This window comes from Sinohyriopsis cumingii, chromosome 9, assembly GCF_028554795.1.
Source record: "Sinohyriopsis cumingii isolate HCF-2022 chromosome 9, ASM2855479v2, whole genome shotgun sequence".
Lineage (NCBI taxonomy): Eukaryota > Metazoa > Mollusca > Bivalvia > Unionida > Unionidae > Sinohyriopsis > Sinohyriopsis cumingii.
In genome coordinates this window covers 104,483,037-104,502,906 of record NC_142969.1, presented here as the reverse complement: position 1 = coordinate 104,502,906, position 19,870 = coordinate 104,483,037, and the positions used below count along the sequence as shown (strand labels likewise).

The window sequence follows — 19,870 nt, the reverse complement described above, 5'->3', positions numbered from 1 at the left end:
TAGTCATGGCAGACCAACGTATATAAAAGGGTCCGTGTCTTGTCCTTTCACTATTCATTTCACTCTCAAGCCGAGCACAACGATGGAAGAGACTAACCAAATGGAACGTTTCGTCAGAGCTTTGAGAGGGGTCATTAGAAAATTTTCTTCAGACCAGCCGACGGACTACTCTCCTTCTTTTCGAGATAAAAGTCAAGATACTTGCTATATCTGTCAGAAGAAAGGGCATTGGTCTTCAGAGTGTCCAGACCGTCAAAAAAGAAAGAAAACAGGGGCTAAAAAAGACAAAAGTAAAGATACCTGTTATTATTGTAAAGAAAAAGGACATTGGTCTCCAGATTGCCCAAAAAAGAAACAAGAGGAATCAGAAAAAAAGAGGAATTCTTCAGAAGAAGAGAGGGATTCTTCAGAGGAAGAGAGGGATTCTTCAGAGGAAGAGAGGGATTCTTCAGAGGAAAAAGAGGAAGAAAGAAGACAATTCTATTTAAAGGAGGCAAAGAAACAGGAGAAGAAAAGAAGAAGGGAAGAAAATGAGGAGAAAGAAGAGGAAAAGACGGTGAAGTAATTCAAAAAACAGAGAGACTAAACAAGGAGAAAGAAGTCAATGAACTTTTTATTAAAGTGTTGTGTTGTGAATTGTGAATTGGATTGTAAAAAATGGATAAAAGAATAAATTAATGATACAAGGTAAGTGTCTTTGAGTTGTGATTTTAAAATAAGAAGCTACACTCAAGCACTCATACACAGAAACGTACTATAAGGGTAAAATGGGTCGGTTTATTATTTTTTTTGAGTTATTGGCAAATTGAAATTGTATTTCTTTTCGAGAAATGTGGGTGGCCCTGAAAAGGGCCTTTTTTCTTTATGGTGTAGGGGTGAGTTTAAGCAATCAACTTTAACTGCCTTAAGCCTTTGCCACGGCCAAGGCCTACTTCTGGACTGCGTAATGATGATGATTGGGTTGAAATCACTAAGGGTGGTACGGTAGGCTTAGTCACAGGGTTGACGTGTTTAGCTCGGGAAGGTCGTATTCTCTTCGGTCGTGATAAAGAAGTCTGATACATTTGTTTCAGACTTCTTAACTCCGCTAAAATGTCCAACAGTACCGTGACCGTTTGATTTTCACCCTCTTGTTTCTTTGCTGCTACTTCTTCTTGCTGTTGTTGCTGTTGCTTTTTTCTTACCTCTTCTTCTTGCTGCTGTTGCTGTAGGAGAAAAGCTTGTTCCGCTTCCTTTTGTCGTTGTATAAATTTCTCCAATTCTTCTTTCTGTCTCTGTCTAAAATTCTCCACTTGCGGTAATGAAGAAGGTAACGCAGGTTCCGGAACAAATTCTTGCGAGGAGAGAAAATCCACAAAATCCCAATTCACCTCTTCTGAAAGTAAGTCCGGGTTCCCTTGGACAGTCTCCCCTGTTGGTGCACCCCAATGGATCGTTTTCTGAGTTTCCGTCATGTTGAATCACTGTCGCATAGATTGACTGCACACAAGCGCTAACGAATCTATATAGACCACGTGACGTCACAGACTGTTCTCTTCGGATTGGATGCGAGCTGACTGAATTTTGTAACGCGTGTTTGGATTGGTGAATGAACTCAATCCGTTTCAATCCTACCTGTACCTATAAATAAGCGCAGTTCACTGCATTGATTCACCTGTTCTCGTCGCTTCAAGATGTGGACCACAGTTGAGTCATCCACCCTTGTGTCTTCCATGATGTTTAGGACGGACATGCTCATGTATGTCCGATCCAAGTGGACCGTTGTCCACAGGACAAACACCAGCCTGTGGATACGTAGGATCTACGTTGAAAGACAAGGATGCCTGAAAAGAGTGCTGATTTACGGACCAACAGTGAAACGTAGCCTAAGGACAAGAAGAAGACCAATGCGGTTCCATTTACGTTAATGAATACATTAACATAAACCCAAAAGCCCTTTTCAGGGCCAGCCATATTTCTCGAAAAGAGATAGCCTTTCAATTGCCTACCCCTTTTTTTAAATTTAAATTTTTTAAAAAAAAAAAATCCCATGTTCAATTTCCATTGACGCTATACAGTCCCACCGTTTAAATTCCTTTGACGCTATACAGTCCCAATTCCCATGTTCAATTCCTCTTGAGGCTATATCGTCCCACGATTTTTTCTCCATGTTAATTTCCCTTGACGCTATATGTTCCCACGATTTTTCTCCATGTTAAATTTCCCTTGACGCTATATGTTCCCAGGGGTGTTTTTAATGCTAAGTCCCATTGACGCTATACTATCCCTATTCACTACTCCTGACCTATTCAGTTTTTGTTTACGTCAGGTAGGGTATTCAATCAATCAATCAATCAATCAATCAATCAATCAATCAATCAATCAATCAACTGCATATCAATGAACTGAACAACTTGTTTACTGTGCTTGTAGCATGATTACTAACTATACATTAATAACAAATCATTCTCCTTGCCAATGTTTTATTTCATTTATTTATACTCAAAAGCCATTAAAGGTAAGAAGTACGGCGACTGAAACTACAGACATTTGACAAATGCCAGATCTGTTTGAAACTGTAGTATCTTTTTATTCTGAGAATCCCAAATTTTATATAGAATTTTATCTTATTACGCACGATATTCCATTTTCCTGACAAAATAACAGATTGTCGAACAATGATAAATCTTCGACGGGAAATTAGTTATTCCAGCTAACTGTCTTGACACCAAATTTTTTTTGGCATGTACTAAGATTAACGTCTAATAGTCCCTTTTAAAGGAAGCATCTTTTTAAAAAAATAATCTAATTTAATACCTTGTTGTCATATAACCCAACAACAAGTTATGCAGTTTGAATTACTTAAAGCGTGGATTTATTTTTATTTTTTTTTTTGGGGGGGGGGTGGGGGGGTGTTTTTGTGTCTTTCTGTCCATACCTCCTTCCAAATCTCCATCCATCTTGAAGCTCAGCTCTAGGTACTTGGCAAACCGGCTTGAGTTATGGTTCATCTTCGTTTTCGCATTACCAAAAGCTTCCAGCAACGGATTAACCTAACAAATGTAAATAGATAATAATAATGAGATGTTTTCTTCTTTATCCACATCTTCTTTAGCTTAAACAAGCCAATTAACATACTGGTTTCTGTTCGAGCTTTAATAAAATTTCTTAGCTACGTCTTGACCGTATGCAGACGAAAAGGATGCAAGAGTTCGCCATTCTGACTGTGTGGACACTCAAAGTTTGCTCATGCTCATTTTTACCTGTATTTGATAGGTTTTAATGCTAAGGAAAAGTGAGAAAAATACCTGGTGTTAAATGCAGTAGAGATAAAAGTCCCTAAGCACATTCCCCAAAACAGCGGGTGATAAAGTGACTTGAACAAATTAGTTATATCAATGGCCTTGTCAAATATCTGACAAGTTATTCTTTCATTTTCAGAACAAGTATGAAATAAATGAAGTGTGCATTCTGAAGGTTGCTAGTCAGTTAATGTCCGATACATAAATGCAAAATAAATCACACCTTAAAAACAACTCCATTGATTATTTTTTTCGTCTCTTCAAATTTGCTATATCTGGGTGTTTTTTTTTTTCGTCTCTACAAATTTGCTATATCTGGGTTTTTCTCCTGTACCTTAGGTTCTTAAATCTTCCTACTTCACTCACCTTGATTATTTTCTCGTGCAGTCCCTTGTTGTTACTCTCACTCATATGGACGAAATGTTTGACCATGTACTTCGTGCTTTCTGTCTTTCCGGCACCTGATTCGCCACTGACTATGATAACTTGGTCCGTCTGAGTCTCGCGCATACGCCGAAATGCCGTTGCAGCGGTGTGGAATACGTGTGGGTGAGGCTTTTCATCAAAGTTTTTCCAGTCATATTCTTTGTGTTTCTTAAGTGGTGAAATTAGAAAATCATGACCATGTGTGAGAATAATTGAAAAAAGTGAGGAAACAATTTTAATATAGATACAAACATCTGTTTGCCAAATATACTAATGGATATATTATCATGCTAATCAAACATGACTAAAATATTTAAACTTACTCGATATTAAATTGATGGGTGGAACATAATGTTCTGATTGTTATTTGTTTTTCAACATGACTGAACATCAATCATCGACCTGGATTCTGCATTTGGCATAAACGCCGAAAGTATTTCGTATGGCAAAACCATTATCATACAATACGATCTAGTTGGTACAATGTGGATTACAATACCAACTAGGTGATATAAACGGATTACAGTAACAACTCGGTGATATAAACGGCTTACAATACCACCTCGGTGATATAAACGGCTTATAATACCAACTCGGTGATATAAACGGCTTACAATACCAACTCGGTGATATAAACGGCTTACAATACCAGCTCTGTGATATAAACGGCTTACAATACCAGCTCAGTGATATAAACGGCTTACAATACCAACGTGGTAGCTAAATCCAGGCTATAATACTAGGTCTTGAAAATCTTAGATTAACTGCTTTTTATCTATCTATCTATCTATCTATCTATCTATATATATATATATATATATATATATATATATATATATATATATATATATATATATATATATATATATCCCTCTCTCTCTCTCTCTCTCTCTCTCTCTCTCTCTCTCTATATATATATATATATATATATATATATATATATATATATATATATATATATATATATATATATATATATATATATGTATGTGTATATCAGAATGTTCAAATGGATAATCACTGTACAGATCACTATGGCAAAATGGATGATCACTTTCCTTATCAGAGATGCATTGAAACAAAACGTTTAAGAAGTGTTATACACACTGATGAGACAACATATGTCTGCCAATAATATATACATTTTAAACGGTATGGTTCCTATTTTTGTTTCTTTAAAACCTGACATACGTTCATCCCATTATAGCTCTATTTTGTTCTGCATGTTTCATTATGTATCCATTATTATTTAACGTGAAACTGGCTAATACTTACATCTTCACTAAATAATTCTGGAATCTCTTTGCATGGATTCAAGGCTATCAGGATGTCTCCACAACAAGTCTAAAATTGGAAAGAAAATATATAATTTATAACAATATCAGATTGTGTGTGTTTACATATATATATATATATATATATATATATATATATATATATATATATATATATATATATATATATATATATTATCACCTGTATTAAAGTCATTAATTTTCATGCATCATGGATATATGATTGTATAGACATAAGATATAGCCATCATGAATATTTGATTTTATAGACATAAGATATAGCCATCATGGATATTTGATTTTATAGACATAAGATATAGCCATCATGGACATATCGTTTGTAGACATAAGATATAGCCATCATGGATATTTGATTTTATAGACATAAGATATAGCCATCATGGATACTTGATTTTATAGACATAAGATATAGCCATCATGGATATTTGATTTTATAGACATAAGATATAGCCATCATGGACATATCGTTTGTAGACATCATACAATGTATGCATTGTACCAATTAACAAATAAACGAAAACAAACAAGGACAACACAATCATTTCTTTATTTGCCTGAAAGAATACGTGAATGGTCAAGATAACCACGTGGCCTGAAATGTGATTTGTGTTTGCCACCTCATCCGTTATGAAGTGGAGTCATTTTCTATTTGATCTGTCTCAAGACTCGTCCTACTATTTCGATCACATGCTAAATTCTATTATGCGTGTAATGGTTGACTTCCATCTCTTTTGTACAAATTAAATGAATATTAAGAAGATTATTAATAAGCAATTGTTCATTTGGGATATAAACAAATCGGATATAAACACCATGATTAAAACCAAACACTTTTCTAATTTTAACTACATAATGTCTTTGTACAACTTAAATATATTTTACCAGACTTTTTTATGCAATGCCATACCTAAATTGGTACGTTTTGCTTTTTCTTTACTTTATTTTCTTAAGACAAGTTCTGAGAGGAATTCATTCAAGAGAGTATTTACTTTTTGCTTCCGTGAACCCTGCTACATTCCAAGTCAGCATTTGAACCGATCCGTTTTTTTCTCTACGCTCACCTATTCTGATTGCATCTTTTGAGTGACCGGATCTATCTGAGTACCGTTTTCAGGTAATGGCGATGCAAGTTGCGTATGTTGCGCCACATGTTTTGGCCATGGTTGTGCCTATCTCATGCATTGTTCCATTTGTTTTTCACTCTGTTAACTCAAGTATTACGTGTTTTCCATTTATATATTATTCATCAACAGAGCCGCCTTCTTTAGATGGCCAGATTTTATCTTTTTCTTCTATCCGAAAAGTGTTCAAACTCTGCAAGGTCACACGAACCGTTTTCTGTGTAGATTTGTACATTGATTTCGGTTCATGGTTTTTGACATTCGGATTTACTAAGCATAATTCCATAATCATGTCAATGCAGTTATCATCTTTTTCCTCGTAGATAGCTGTAAAAAAAACGAGCAAATTGTCCCGATTCTCTTCACTTTTTGCTCAAATTCTCTTGTTTCTTTAGTATTTCGTCCAAGACAGAAAACTTCTGTAGAATTTGTTCAGTCTGATTACCGATCACCTACCGCCTTGTCTTGGTGCTGGCGTGTCTATACAATCCCTGATGCGTTTGATTCATTAGCTTAGATGCGCAGGTGTGATGGAGACTGTAGATAAAAGTAATACGGTGGCATCCCAAGGTGGCGGGGTTTAGCTCCTTGGTGAATATATGAATGCTGGAATACTGTGGTTATTGACAATCGTGTGTGGGGGGGGGGGGGAGGGCATAGTTGACAGACATAAACGAAAAGATAGTTTGCTGTAGTTGAATGGGAACACCGTCCAGTGGGTCTATCTTATCTTGCGTTTCTGAGAGGTTTTTCTCTACACCACTTTGCACTTTTCAGTTATCATAGGCATACTGTTAATGATGAACTATTAATAATTTACTTGCAGAGGCAAATGCTCTGGTATTATCCTGGTTGAATTTATGAGAACACTTGTAAGAGGCTAGAACTTTCCTGCCGTCAAACTTCACGCATGCGCACACTTCAAGGACTGGAAAAGATATTGAGAAAATAAACCCATGGGAATCTGTCCGACATTCCTTGGTACTGGGGTAATTGATGACAACTACAAATTCGCAGACATTTGGAGACAAACAACCTAGGAGTTATTTCAGTTTATATTAGGTTACCACGAGCCTCCACCGACATAGACGATTCTAAAACGTAAAAGGTGGCACCATGTACAACCATACAATCATTAATTTTGCCGAAGCGTCATGGCTGATGAAAAATATGTGCATAAAAGGACTATGACTGAAATGATTACACCCTTTTCACACGTTCGTTAATAGAGCCCTTCCCATTTTTTATTATTTAAACTTTTAGATCAGTTTTGCAATTGCCTACTGTAATGGTTTCTTCAGTTTGTAACATACATTAAAACGAAACATATGCACTTGTTACAGATATTTCTATTACCTAGTAAAATACAAATAACTGCAGGCGTTGTATGGTTTTTCTGAATCTCGTTTAGAATGCATTCTTGATTGAAAATGATTTCATTGTACAGCTTTATTATGCAAAGCGTTATTTTGAATAGAATTCAATCGCAATAAAATTCATTATAATACAGCTTTTGTAAAATTATCAACAAACCATTCTTATTCTTCCACAGATTTCTAGCTGGGCGTTTAAACGTATTTCCTTTGGTTTTACTCACTTTTCAGCCAGTCAGTCTAGTTGAAAACCTCTAGCCTTTGGACACTTTGTTTTGTTAGAAATCGAGGAGGAATTGGTACAGGACTCGAAAACGATGGAATCTAACTATAACCCCCAACAACAACGGGGGGAAAAATGGATGAATTTACTAAATAATTATTGGAACATCATGACGTTTTGGACAGGACAGGTTATTACATCGATCACAAGCTTAAGGAAAACAAAGCAATTCTTCACAATGTTAAAATTGCCTCCACGTTTATCGGACTCGCCATGTACAACGACGATTACGCGAAGTCTCCTGGCCCGCTTATCATGTTTTGATAAGGACGCATCCGAACGCGAAGGTCATAAACCGTATACTATTGAGTGACCTCAGAATCACACACATGAACAAGCTGTTGTCCTTGGCGTCAACAACAATTTAAACTTTGGATTTTTAAAGCGTCAGTAACAAATTTATGAAGGCTCATTCATGTTTTCTTGTGGGATTCCTCTCAGTCAAATATTTGGATTTTGCAGAGATATTCGCAAGGTTATATTCGGAGCCAAACACACGGTTATGTTAACCCGCAAACATACCACCGATGATGCAATATCGATTGATGAAAGTAATGCTACTGGTAAAGTTAAATTATCAATATTAACATGGTGTCATTTTACTGACAACATAATCACGTTTATTATCAAATATGAGTTAGGAACCGCTGTCATTCTCGCGTTCACCGCATGAGCGAAGCAAAGCACCATTAGGGGATATTATAGCATGGCAAAAAAAAGTACACATCATGGCATCACCACACCACAATACGTGTTTGTGACGTTTCAGAATGCAAATCGTGATAACAATCAAGTCTGAATGCTATGATATTTGCCAGGCTATGTATGCATGTTTAAAGTTTCTCTGCGTTTAAACGGTTACCAGGATTCCACTCCAGAGGTTTTTCTTAACTCTGCTGACGATTAAGTGGCACGTATATATCACAAGCTGTGGTGGTACATGGACCGTCATCAAACTATTGACTCAGGTCATCAGATTTACCAACATGACTTTCGAATTTTTTTGTCCGATTTAATACTTTTCATTATAATGCCTGGAATGTATAGGCAGTCCGTTGTCAACCTTGTCAAGCATTTATATTACGCGATCACACAATTATTAGTATTAAATTGACAGACCCTCAATCTTATCAACCTGAAAAAAATCGAAGTGGAACAAAAGTTAACGAGATAATTTAGCCATGAGAAATATGCTACTCTTGAAATACAGAACGCACGTTTGTGGTTGTAAATGCTATTTGCAGATCACCGCGGTAACCACAGTTCATCTCGGTGTCGCAGGAATCACAACCACATCAACTAATTAGGCACGTGTATCGTAATTGTTGCTGGAGTCACATCAGTAGTAGCCAATGTGACTGGAGGGATGATAAAACAAAATATATGCGACTATATTCTCAAATACGCTTTTTTCGGAACTTCTTACGAAGCCAAAAACAGTGTCATTACAATTTTAGTAAAGTGTACTCGAGTACTCGATGACAAAATAATTATCATGGCGCATTTAGAGGCCCGTGTTGGAGGAAAATTAAAACCACCGACACTCAGATGCGAAATGAGCCGTTAGTGACTCAAAAAGGTGATTGATTTACAGCAGGCAGTGAAAATGGAGTAACTATTGTCAATGTACTGAGAACGTCTCACGCATGTATATCAGGATTTGGAAACATACTCTTCATTATTATGGTTTCGTAATCGAGTGATTGAAAATTAGTAAGATAACAGTGAATTTGCTGGTTACTGATCTAGACTGATGTCTAAATACCCCACATGACCATTCCTTGGCATGGACGTCTCTTAGTAAATGTATATTAGCATATTCGCAAGGGATCGCATGCATCCGTTATGCGATGGAACAATAATGGGGGCGTTGAAGGCCTTGAAGTAGACAAGAAAAAAATAATCCAAAACTGGTACTATAACGATATCCATCTTGACTTTTTATGACTTAAGGAACATAGTTACATTCTGGATATGACTTATTGCATCTGACCCTGAACTTTGACCTTCGTGAATGTTCGATTCCAGTACCATGTTCAAGCACTAATATAGTATCCTCTAAGTTCATCTCAGTACTTTCATAACATAGGACGACACAATATATCCCCAAACAATATCGTATCTAAAAATTCAACAATCTGACCAACATTTTCTGATGGTTTAAGATCTCACAACACGTACCGCTGCTCTGTCCCAAAATGCAGAGGTCAATAAGAAACTGGACACAGTCCTTAATCATTTGGCCAAGGGATGCTAAAAATTAAGTACACATTCTCTCTGGAAATTACTGAAAACTGGATATATATATATATATATATATATATATATATATATATATATATATATATATATATATATATATATATAATTTTGTACGTAACAAACAGGACAAAAAGTCAAGTACTAAAACGCAAGTAAGAACATTTGACAAATGGAAATGTTTCTGACGAAAATCAAGCACACTAATACCAGACTTAGAGAGTGTATTCTTAATTTACAAATCTTAAGTACAAAAATTTAATGTTTAACGGTATAGGAGAAAATAATTTGAGAAACCATGAACACAATACTGAAAAACGTTGCGAGACTTGAAAAAGAGTTAGGCATCAGATCTAACTATTCGCGTCTTGAAATAGTCGACAGAATGTACAAGAACACTAATACACAGAAACATCATCCTACTCCTGGCTCCCGACTACGCCCAACATGCTAAGTCAACATTTCAAAGGAATGAAAAATTATGAGAAATAGAAAGTGAGAAATTATGAGAAATAAAAAGTGAGAAATTATGAGAAATAAAAAGTACGAAATTATGAGAAATTAAAAGTGAGAAATTATGAGAAATAAAAAGTGAGAAATTATGAGAAATTAAAAGTGAGAAATTATGAGAAATTAAAAGTGAGAAATTATGAGAAATATAGGAGCATAGGACGATTGAAAAAAAAAGTCATGAACGAGAAAGAACAATTCTATCAGCCTAATTGAAAGTTAGAAAAAGAACAAGTCTATCAGCCTAATTGAAAGATAGACAAAGAACAATTCTATCAGCCTAATTGAAAGTTAGAAAAAGAACAAGTCTATCAGCCTAATTGAAAGATAGAAAAAGAACAATTCTATCAGCCGAATTGAAAGATAGACAAAGAACAGTTCTATCAGCTTAAATGAAAGATAGAAAAAGAACAATTCTATCAGCTTAATTGAAAGATAGAAAAAGAACAATTCTATCAGCCTAATTGAAAGATAGAAAAAGAACAATTATATCAGCCTAATTGAAAGATAGACAAAGAACAATTCTATCAGCCTAATTGAAAGATAGACAAAGAACAATTCTATCAGCCTAATTGAAAGATAGACAAAGAACAATTCTATCAGCCTAATTGAACGGTAGAAAAAGAACAATTCTATCAGCCTAATTGAAAGATAGAAAAAGAACAATTCTATCAGCCTAATTGAAAGATAGAAAAAGAACAATTATATCAGCCTAATTGAAAGATAGAAAAAGAACAATTCTATCAGCCTAATTGAAAGATAGACAAAGAACAATTCTATCAGCCTAATTGAAAGATAGACAAAGAACAATTCTATCAGCCTAATTGAACGGTAGAAAAAGAACAGTTCTATCAGCCTAATTGAAAGATAGAAAAAGAACAATTCTATCAGCTTAATTGAAAGATAGAAAAAGAACAATTATATCAGCCTAATTGAAAGATAGAAAAAGAACAATTCTATCAGCCTAATTGAAAGATAGAAAAAGAACAATTCTATCAGCCTAATTGAAAGATAGACAAAGAACAATTCTATCAGCCTAATTGAAAGATAGACAAAGAACAATTCTATCAGCGTAATTGAAAGGTAGAAAAAGGAACAATTCTATCAGGCTAATTGAAAGGTAGAAAAAGAACAATTCTATCAGCTTAATTGAAAGATAGAAAAAGAAATCGGCATGTACTATTTGTGGTAGATGCATTTTGCGTGAACCACACAAATCTCACAATTCAAGAGGCCCAAACTGACGTTGGACAGCAAATCAGCAAAACCTCAACTGGATCACAAATTCACTGCCGTGTACCTTGAGTCAGATCAATAAATCCAGAGCCAGACAAGGGCAATAATAGATTTTTGACCTAGAACATACTCGCACCGTTAGCTATACCTGGGCTCTTTTATAAATTCAATCTAGTGGTCTTTTACATGGATCTTCCTGTAAACATGTATTACAAGACAAGTGCCAACTCTTGTTGTCTGGGCCTCGGGTAACTAGGAAGGAAAAATACTGTGTTGAACCAATGATCGGTCTCGAAATGCATAGCTGTACTGAAATTGGAGGTGTCGGCAATATAAGTGCTCGTGTCTTTATATTGACATAAAATATCACGCTGGTAATACAATCGATAGAGCAAGCAATTCATAACATACCAATACCTCAAAGAGGAATACCCCAAAATATATCGATTTACCTAACATGAAAAGAATATATAACTACACCTTTTTATTCTTACTTTCTTTGTTCCTTTGTAACTATAGCTGCATATAATGCGGAAGACATAAACTGAATTAAATGAGCTCCGTGCAAAGTGATCAGTGAGAACGGATTGTAATATTTTGCATTTGCTATTAAACTGTTGAATGCAGTGTATAATCTAATAATTAATTCATAACTCCATTTTCAGATAATGGCAATTTATCTTTCGGTCGTGTATTCTACGTCTGTCGCAATTTAGAACATATATTACCTTAAAACTTTGATTTTTGTAGAAAGTGTTAACTTGAATGGTTGAAAAACGCCCCGTTAATGTATATATAAGCTGAAAACGTCCGTTCGTGTATACAATTAAACTTCTGTGCACATGTTATTTCGCTTCACTAATAGCATTCATTTACGAATATTATGCGGTTTGTTTCAAGTCAATATTATGAATTTAACCAGAAACTCAACATGTTAAATGAGTACCTGAAATTATAGCAGCTAGAAATTCCTTTATATTTAAAATACTTTTTCATTCGTCAATATTTGTCACCCTGCTATCCGCCTTTGACCATATTATGTAAGTCGATTTATAATTCATTTCTATTCCCCAAAAACTTATTTTGCAATTGTTGCATGCATTTCAGAAAATGTACAGTTCATGCTACAGGTACGATTGCTGAATATCCAGGTGTGCAACAATTGGAACTTCGGATCGTCTAGTTAACAACAAAACGTGCTGTAAGTAACAATGTTAGTGTATAATAATCAGGTACTCGAACGGTGTATAGCTGTAAGAAACTAAAATTATGGATCAGGACCAAGGGGGACCGAGTGGTCTATGGCGCTCGCCTTTACCGATCCCTACCATGTCACCTCTGTCCGCTTGGGTTCGATGCGTGGATTAGGACAAACAGGGTAGATGAGAAAGCTAGCCAGTTTTATGTCGGCCATTCTTCCCGGGTTCTTCCTGCGCCAGATATAATGGTAGCCTTGTACAGCTTATCGTGCCGTGAAAAATGGCGTCAAACCGACGAAAATAAACAAAAGAATTTTTTTAGATCTCCGCTGGACAGATGACAGTAAAGGGCCTAAATTAATTATCGCTGCTAGACACGTGATAACAAAGAGACATTGCACTTTTTAATGACAACAAAAGCCGTTTGTTTCTAAAATAATGTTATATAATATTAAAACAATGCATGCATACTGAGCATCAATTTTGAGGAAGATTCAGAATCTGCTCTCGCCCACCCCCCCCCAAGTAATTTCCTTGAATGTTAATTTAAATCACCCTGATGCATTTTAAATTTGCCCTTTCCCAGCAAATGCATTTCCATAAATGCGTTTTAATGAAAAAACCCGGATAATATCATTTAAGAGACATTTTACTAGTTATTAACATTACCAGCTCAAATAACAATATATCCGAGTACAGCTCAACTATTTTACTAGTTATTATCATTAACAGCTCAAAAAATATACCCATGTACAGCTCAGCTGTTTTACTAGCTATTAACAGTAACAGCTCAAATAATATATTCATGTACAACTCAGCTGTTCTACTAGTTATTAACAGTAGCAGCTCAGAAAATATACCCATGTATAGCTCAGCTGTTTTACTAGCTATTAACAGTAACAGCTCAAATAATATATTCATGTACAACTCAGCTGTTTTACTAGTTATTAACAGTAACAGCTCAGAAAATATATCCATGTATAGCTCAGCTGTTTTACTAGTTATTAACAGTAACAGTTCAAATAATATATTCATGTACAGCTCAGCTGTTTTACTAATTATTAACAATAACAGCTCAGATAATATATTCATGTACAGCTCAGCTGTTTTACTAGTTATTAACAGTAACAGCTCAAAAAATATATCCATGTACAGCTCAACTGTTTCTGTAGTACCCATTGTGTGGGATTATTTGTATTAAAAATATTAAATTTACAAGATATTATATATTTTATGTTTGTTATATGTGTTATATTTTATATAATGTTTCTTATCCAAAATGCGATAAAAAGTCATGCTCCATGACTGAACGCATTTTATTTTCCTGGCAAAATCAACGCCGTGAGTTCGTGTTAATTACTTTAAAAATACTAGATAGCTATCACTACTATGCGCACTTTTAACTGTAATTTAACACACACACACACACACACACACACACACTTCGTCATCGACTCATCTATTCGTTCAGGTAAAACACCATGCAAATTTCTGGTCACCCATCCATTAATCGATGTACATTGAGTTCACATTACCCATAAAAAAAATATGCACTTTGCTGCCCATCGTCACCTTTTCTGACATTCCGTATGCTGGATCCGAAATGTTAGCTGTCCTCTAATCTTCCTCCTCAAACTAAATATATTTCTCATCCTCAATATGTGTAAATCGATATCAGGCTACATGCATAACATAATAACTGACGGACAGACGAATGGACACGCAGACATTCCGACGTACGGATGCAACCATTTTTCAAGATATTTACAAAGGTGTAGATACATTACAAACTATAATATCTTCGTATTTCGAACTAAAAAACACATTTACAATGGGCGAAGCAAATGACATACAATGGACGAAATTGAAAACGGGTGATGAAATTTCAGGAATAACTGGGCATCTAGTGTCTTCCGATTTCAGTGGTTAATGCATTCGCTTTCATGTTTTCTCTCAGGTTGAAGTGAAGCTGCTCCTGCTTTTGTGAATTTTTAACCACGTAAATAATGTTATTCTTTCATCCTATTTTTACTTTGCATTTACGTTACCATCAAGTATCATTTCTATTTTTCAGTTTTGATAATGAATTTAAGAAGGATGCAATGTTTCGAAAGCGTTTAGTGGTTTAGTGTAAGACCTTATCACAGATTTATCTCCCCATCTCTGTTTCTCTCACACGCACTGACACACAGACATACTCTAAAAATCATTTCCGATCATTTGCAAGTGTCAGATTGAAATATATATATATATATATATATATATATATATATATATATATATATATATATATATATATATATATATGGGGATAATATGTATTTTTTCTTCATGTTACCCGCTATCCGTCATAACCAGCAATGTATTGCGAGGCAAGTGTTGGGCTTCATGAAGTATGTTCATTTAGAAACCTGTCAATATTTTATGTAAAAAACAAGGAAACAAAATTATTTTAAAACATTTCATCCTACTCACATAAATGATGTCCTTTTTATATCTGCGTTTTAGTGCATCCAGGATCGTATTGTTATCAAGATGAGCGAGCTGGGACAGGTCATCATCAGAACCATGCATAGCGTCCTCAACACCCTCCCACTCGCTCCCTTCTTTCTCCGCCATCTTATAATTATATCACAGAAACGTTACTGTCACTTCATGTCTCTCCTCCGTATGGAATCTGAGAAACAGTTGAAAACCATATTGAAGAAGGTAGAATATATTCCCACTTAGCACAAGAAGGAAGTGCTGCGATTCAGAGGTATTCTTATAAAACGATTCGTTCTTTCAGATCCACCCGAACAGGAGAACTCATTACCCCCATAAACAGCCGGGTTCTAGCTTTGCATACTGAATACATATCAAACGAAGGACTGCAGACAACCAAAGAATTGACACGTTCCAGACGAGTAGCTCTCCATTGACAAGCACTTTGAGTATTGGGTGTTGTACCGTATAGAACAGCCGATTAGAAGGAAGCCAACGGATATATATATATATATATATATATATATATATATATATATATATATATATATATATATATATATATAATTCAATATTTTGTATTTTTCAATATTAGAAATTGACTTACGTTATGTTTGAATAATTCGGGAAATTAAATGCTTCATAACATTTGTACAACTTTGCGGTTAGTTTACGGACGCACAACAAGGTAAATTGGCTTCTTGTTTATAGACCAAATCATGATTTTGAACAGGGAAGTAGAAATAATATCGGAATGACAATGTGAATTCAGTGTTGCAAAGAATGAATGGGAAAAAGTAATTTCATGGGCGGTTGTGTGTGTGTGTGTGTGTGCGTGTGTGTGAGGGGGGCTCGAAACGTTTCGTGTAGTACGTTTAATGTTCCATCTTTTTTTCTCTTGTATTTTCTGTCGCAGTTTTATTTTTACAGTCGTGTTTTGAGAACACTTTAAATGCAACAGCTTCCGGGTTCCTGTTTGATTCAAGCAACTGGCCCCCACATGGAGTTAACTCTGACACATTTCATGCCTGCTTGCTGATGTCACCTTGTAATGATAGTCAACGATATACGTGTATTTGGATTCATCCCTGCATTGCCTAGCATTCTGCTACAGAGAGAGAGAGAGAGAGAGAGAGAGCGGTCGATAGATGGTTGAAAGGCGTCTTGGTTACAAGAATCCCAACTGCCCTTCCCTCTCCATACAAATAATAAAATAAATAAATAAATACATATAGACGTAATTGTTGAAGTTGTATATGCAGTATTTTGGAAAGATTTTAAACGCGGCGTGATAAAGTGTAAACATTTCGTTTTTCAAACAATGATGTATTTAATAACATAGCATTATGCGACAGAACGCTATTTACTGTTCTCTCGAAAAGAGTTTTTTGTACAACGAGCGATAGAGCGTTATAGATTGTTCTCGCGAGAACAGTTTCTGTAGAGCTAGTAGGACCAATCAGTGGCGTAACTGGGGGGTGGGGTACGGACCGCCTGGGTGACACTAACAGAGGGGGTGACACCAAAATGAGATTACTAAGGATTCTGTATGGTCTGTTACAGAAGGAGATCCATTGGTGTGACACCGAGAATTACTGCAATGGGTGACACCGACCCTAATGACGCCACAAAAACCAACTGTGCAAATATTTGTAATAGCAGAATCAGGGACACACATATATCCACCTGGTTGGGGGAAGATGGTGGAATTACTTTTGATTATCAGTGTTTTCTCTCTTTATCACCATTGATTAGGATTATCACGTATTAACATATCATCATCAACATGTCACTATACCATAGATACAGCGAACACTAACTAGCACCACATCGACTGTCATTACCATAATCTTATTCATTGTCATCGTTCCATTACTAACGACTCAACTCGTATTATCATCTCTTCTTTCACCTCCTGAAAACAACAAGAACAACAATAGAAAATGCAATGATAATAATAATAATAATAGTAATAATAATAGTAATTATTATTACTATCATTATTACTATTATTATTATTATAACAATCATCACCATCATCATCATAATCATCGTCATCCTCCTCCTCACCCCTTCTTCAGTTTTCATCATTACCACCGTCGACATGAACTTCGTTGATACTTGACGGGGTTGAAACTGTTTGCGTATTTGACTTAATTTTCTTTTCTTTATAAATTATATAAACAATCATATAGGAGTCTGTTACCGATGTCAACATGTCGTACTAGGGAGGAAAATCACAGACTCGAAGTGGATACATGGTGAGACAACTTAAGAATTGCTTGTAACAAAATCTCAGAGTTGGATTATATTGTCGAAAAAGGACACAGGTTTTTATACCTTAATGTGTGTGACACATGAAAATTGGATATTATTTTCCTTGTTCCGTTACTCAGTAGTCCCGGATAGCACGTTGCAGCTATGAAGCAAAACGTACGAAAAAAAAAAAAAACAAACATTTGAACAAAAATAATATTTAAACTGTACAGTCAGTGTCCCGGTGTTTGTCGCAACAAATTCCAAAATGTAGGTCACAAAATAAATTGCAGTTAATAATTTGTTGAAATCTATTAAAACATTTGCTGACTATTTATATCTCTTTTGAATGATGTCATAAAAGAAAAGATATACATGGTCTAGATGTATGAATTGTTACTTTTTTAATTTAATCTTTCATTGTTTAACATTTTTAAAGTGATCGGATAAAAGCGCGAGATAGAAAGAAAAATGAATCTAAATATGGTAACATCTAAAAGTCCTTTTTCATATCTTGTTGTAAAATTCTTAGAAAAGTCCTTTTTGTAAAACATATTTTACAAAATGGTTAATACATGATTTTTCCACTTCGTTAATACGTGATTTTCCCCCATCATTCAATGAATCGGCCCTCCACCTATATATCTCTCCGATGTTGGAGGCTCTGGTAAAGCCGTCTTCCGATATTGGAGTCTAGCGCTAAAGCCGTCGTCCGATGTTAGAGTGTAGGGCTAAAACCCTCTGTCCGACATTGGAGTATGGAACTAAACTCTGTCCGACATAGGAGTCTAGGGCTAAATCCCTCTGTCCGATATAGGAGTCGGGGGCTAAACCCATCTGTCCGATATTGGAGTCTGTGGCTGATCCAGAGGGTGATATGGCGAACGTCATATATTAACTTGTACGGATAAACATTGTCGCTTGTGCATATTTTGCACAATTGTTAACTTTTCAACAATGTATACTAACAATATAGAGAAAGTTAATCTGAAACTTTCGGCCTCACCCTAAGGTTGATTTAATCTCTACTGACGGCTTACATCGTTCGATGGAATGGCGAGCGATGTTAACAGATTGTCCCAGATATGCGGTAGTCTGTAACTGTCCCTGTCCCTGTTCAGCGTTGGTTTGTGCGCACGGATGTAGATCGATTCCTTACCGCCACCAACCCCCGCTCAAACCAGGTTTGTTCTCAATCTAAGATTGTTATCGAGTTCCAAATTACAGTATGACCAAGGCAAACGTCGTGGATGTGTCGTGAAATGTAATCGTATATGCACGACATATTAATGCATAACGAGTAGTTTGTTCTTTGACACTTCTGTGTTTTATTGTTCTCGTATCTCTACGCGAGACCATGAAACTACCAATAAGAAGAAGAAAAGAAAGAAAAAAAAAAAAACAAAAAGAAAAAATCCAAAACATACAAGACTATAATCTAGATTGCCAGTTCCTAAATTACTCTTGTCTTTATCGTATACCGGAAATTGCCAGTGTGTTAGAAAGCAGTTTACTTTCATAACCCTCCTCCTCTCATTCAGTGATTACGGTACATTGGAACCATGGTCCTGTTACCGTCACAACCTTAAGTTCTGACACCTTTACTTCATTGCAAAATTGAAATAAAAGTAATCGTTTCGCAAGCATAATGCAAGTAATATGTATAATGCAATTCTAGTTGGCAGAATTTAAATTCTATTTGATCCACCTGAACCTCTGGTATGTATGTATGTATGTATGTATGTATGTACGTATGTATGTATGTACGTATGTATGTGCATGTATGTACGTATGTATATATGTATGTATGTATGTATGCATGCATGCATGCATGTATGTATGTATGTATGCATGTATGTATGTATGTGCATGTGTGTATGTGTGTATGTGCGCCTGTTTGTCTGTCTGTCATTTAAAATTGTTTACATAAATTTATATATATAGTAATGAATGTCTTTTTAAAGGGTACTTGTGCCTGGCTTGGATTTTATATATAAGTAAAATGATACGACCCTTCTCTCATATATTTATCCAAGTATAATGGAGTACAACTACTGCACTAGCCCCATCCCCATGTATTTCTCTTTCACACATCCTGCTTGGAAATGTATTTTATTACACAGGCG

General features: G+C 35.5%; 1 protein-coding gene across 1 annotated transcript in view; it reads right to left on the bottom strand.

Annotated features, from left to right (window-relative positions):
• The window catches only part of LOC149792385 (uncharacterized), a 102,949-nt gene extending 87,128 nt beyond the window's left edge, over positions 1-15,821 (bottom strand). Inside the window, exons 1-4 of the mRNA XM_089970969.1 lie at positions 15,480-15,821; positions 4,983-5,051; positions 3,648-3,875; positions 2,918-3,032 (exon numbers count right to left, since the gene is read on the bottom strand). Coding sequence (XP_089827095.1) covers positions 2,918-3,032; positions 3,648-3,875; positions 4,983-5,051; positions 15,480-15,623 — 556 coding nt within the window. The 5' untranslated portion in view covers positions 15,624-15,821. The remainder of the gene's footprint in view (positions 1-2,917; positions 3,033-3,647; positions 3,876-4,982; positions 5,052-15,479) is intronic.
• Between the last annotated feature and the right edge of the window lie 4,049 nt (positions 15,822-19,870).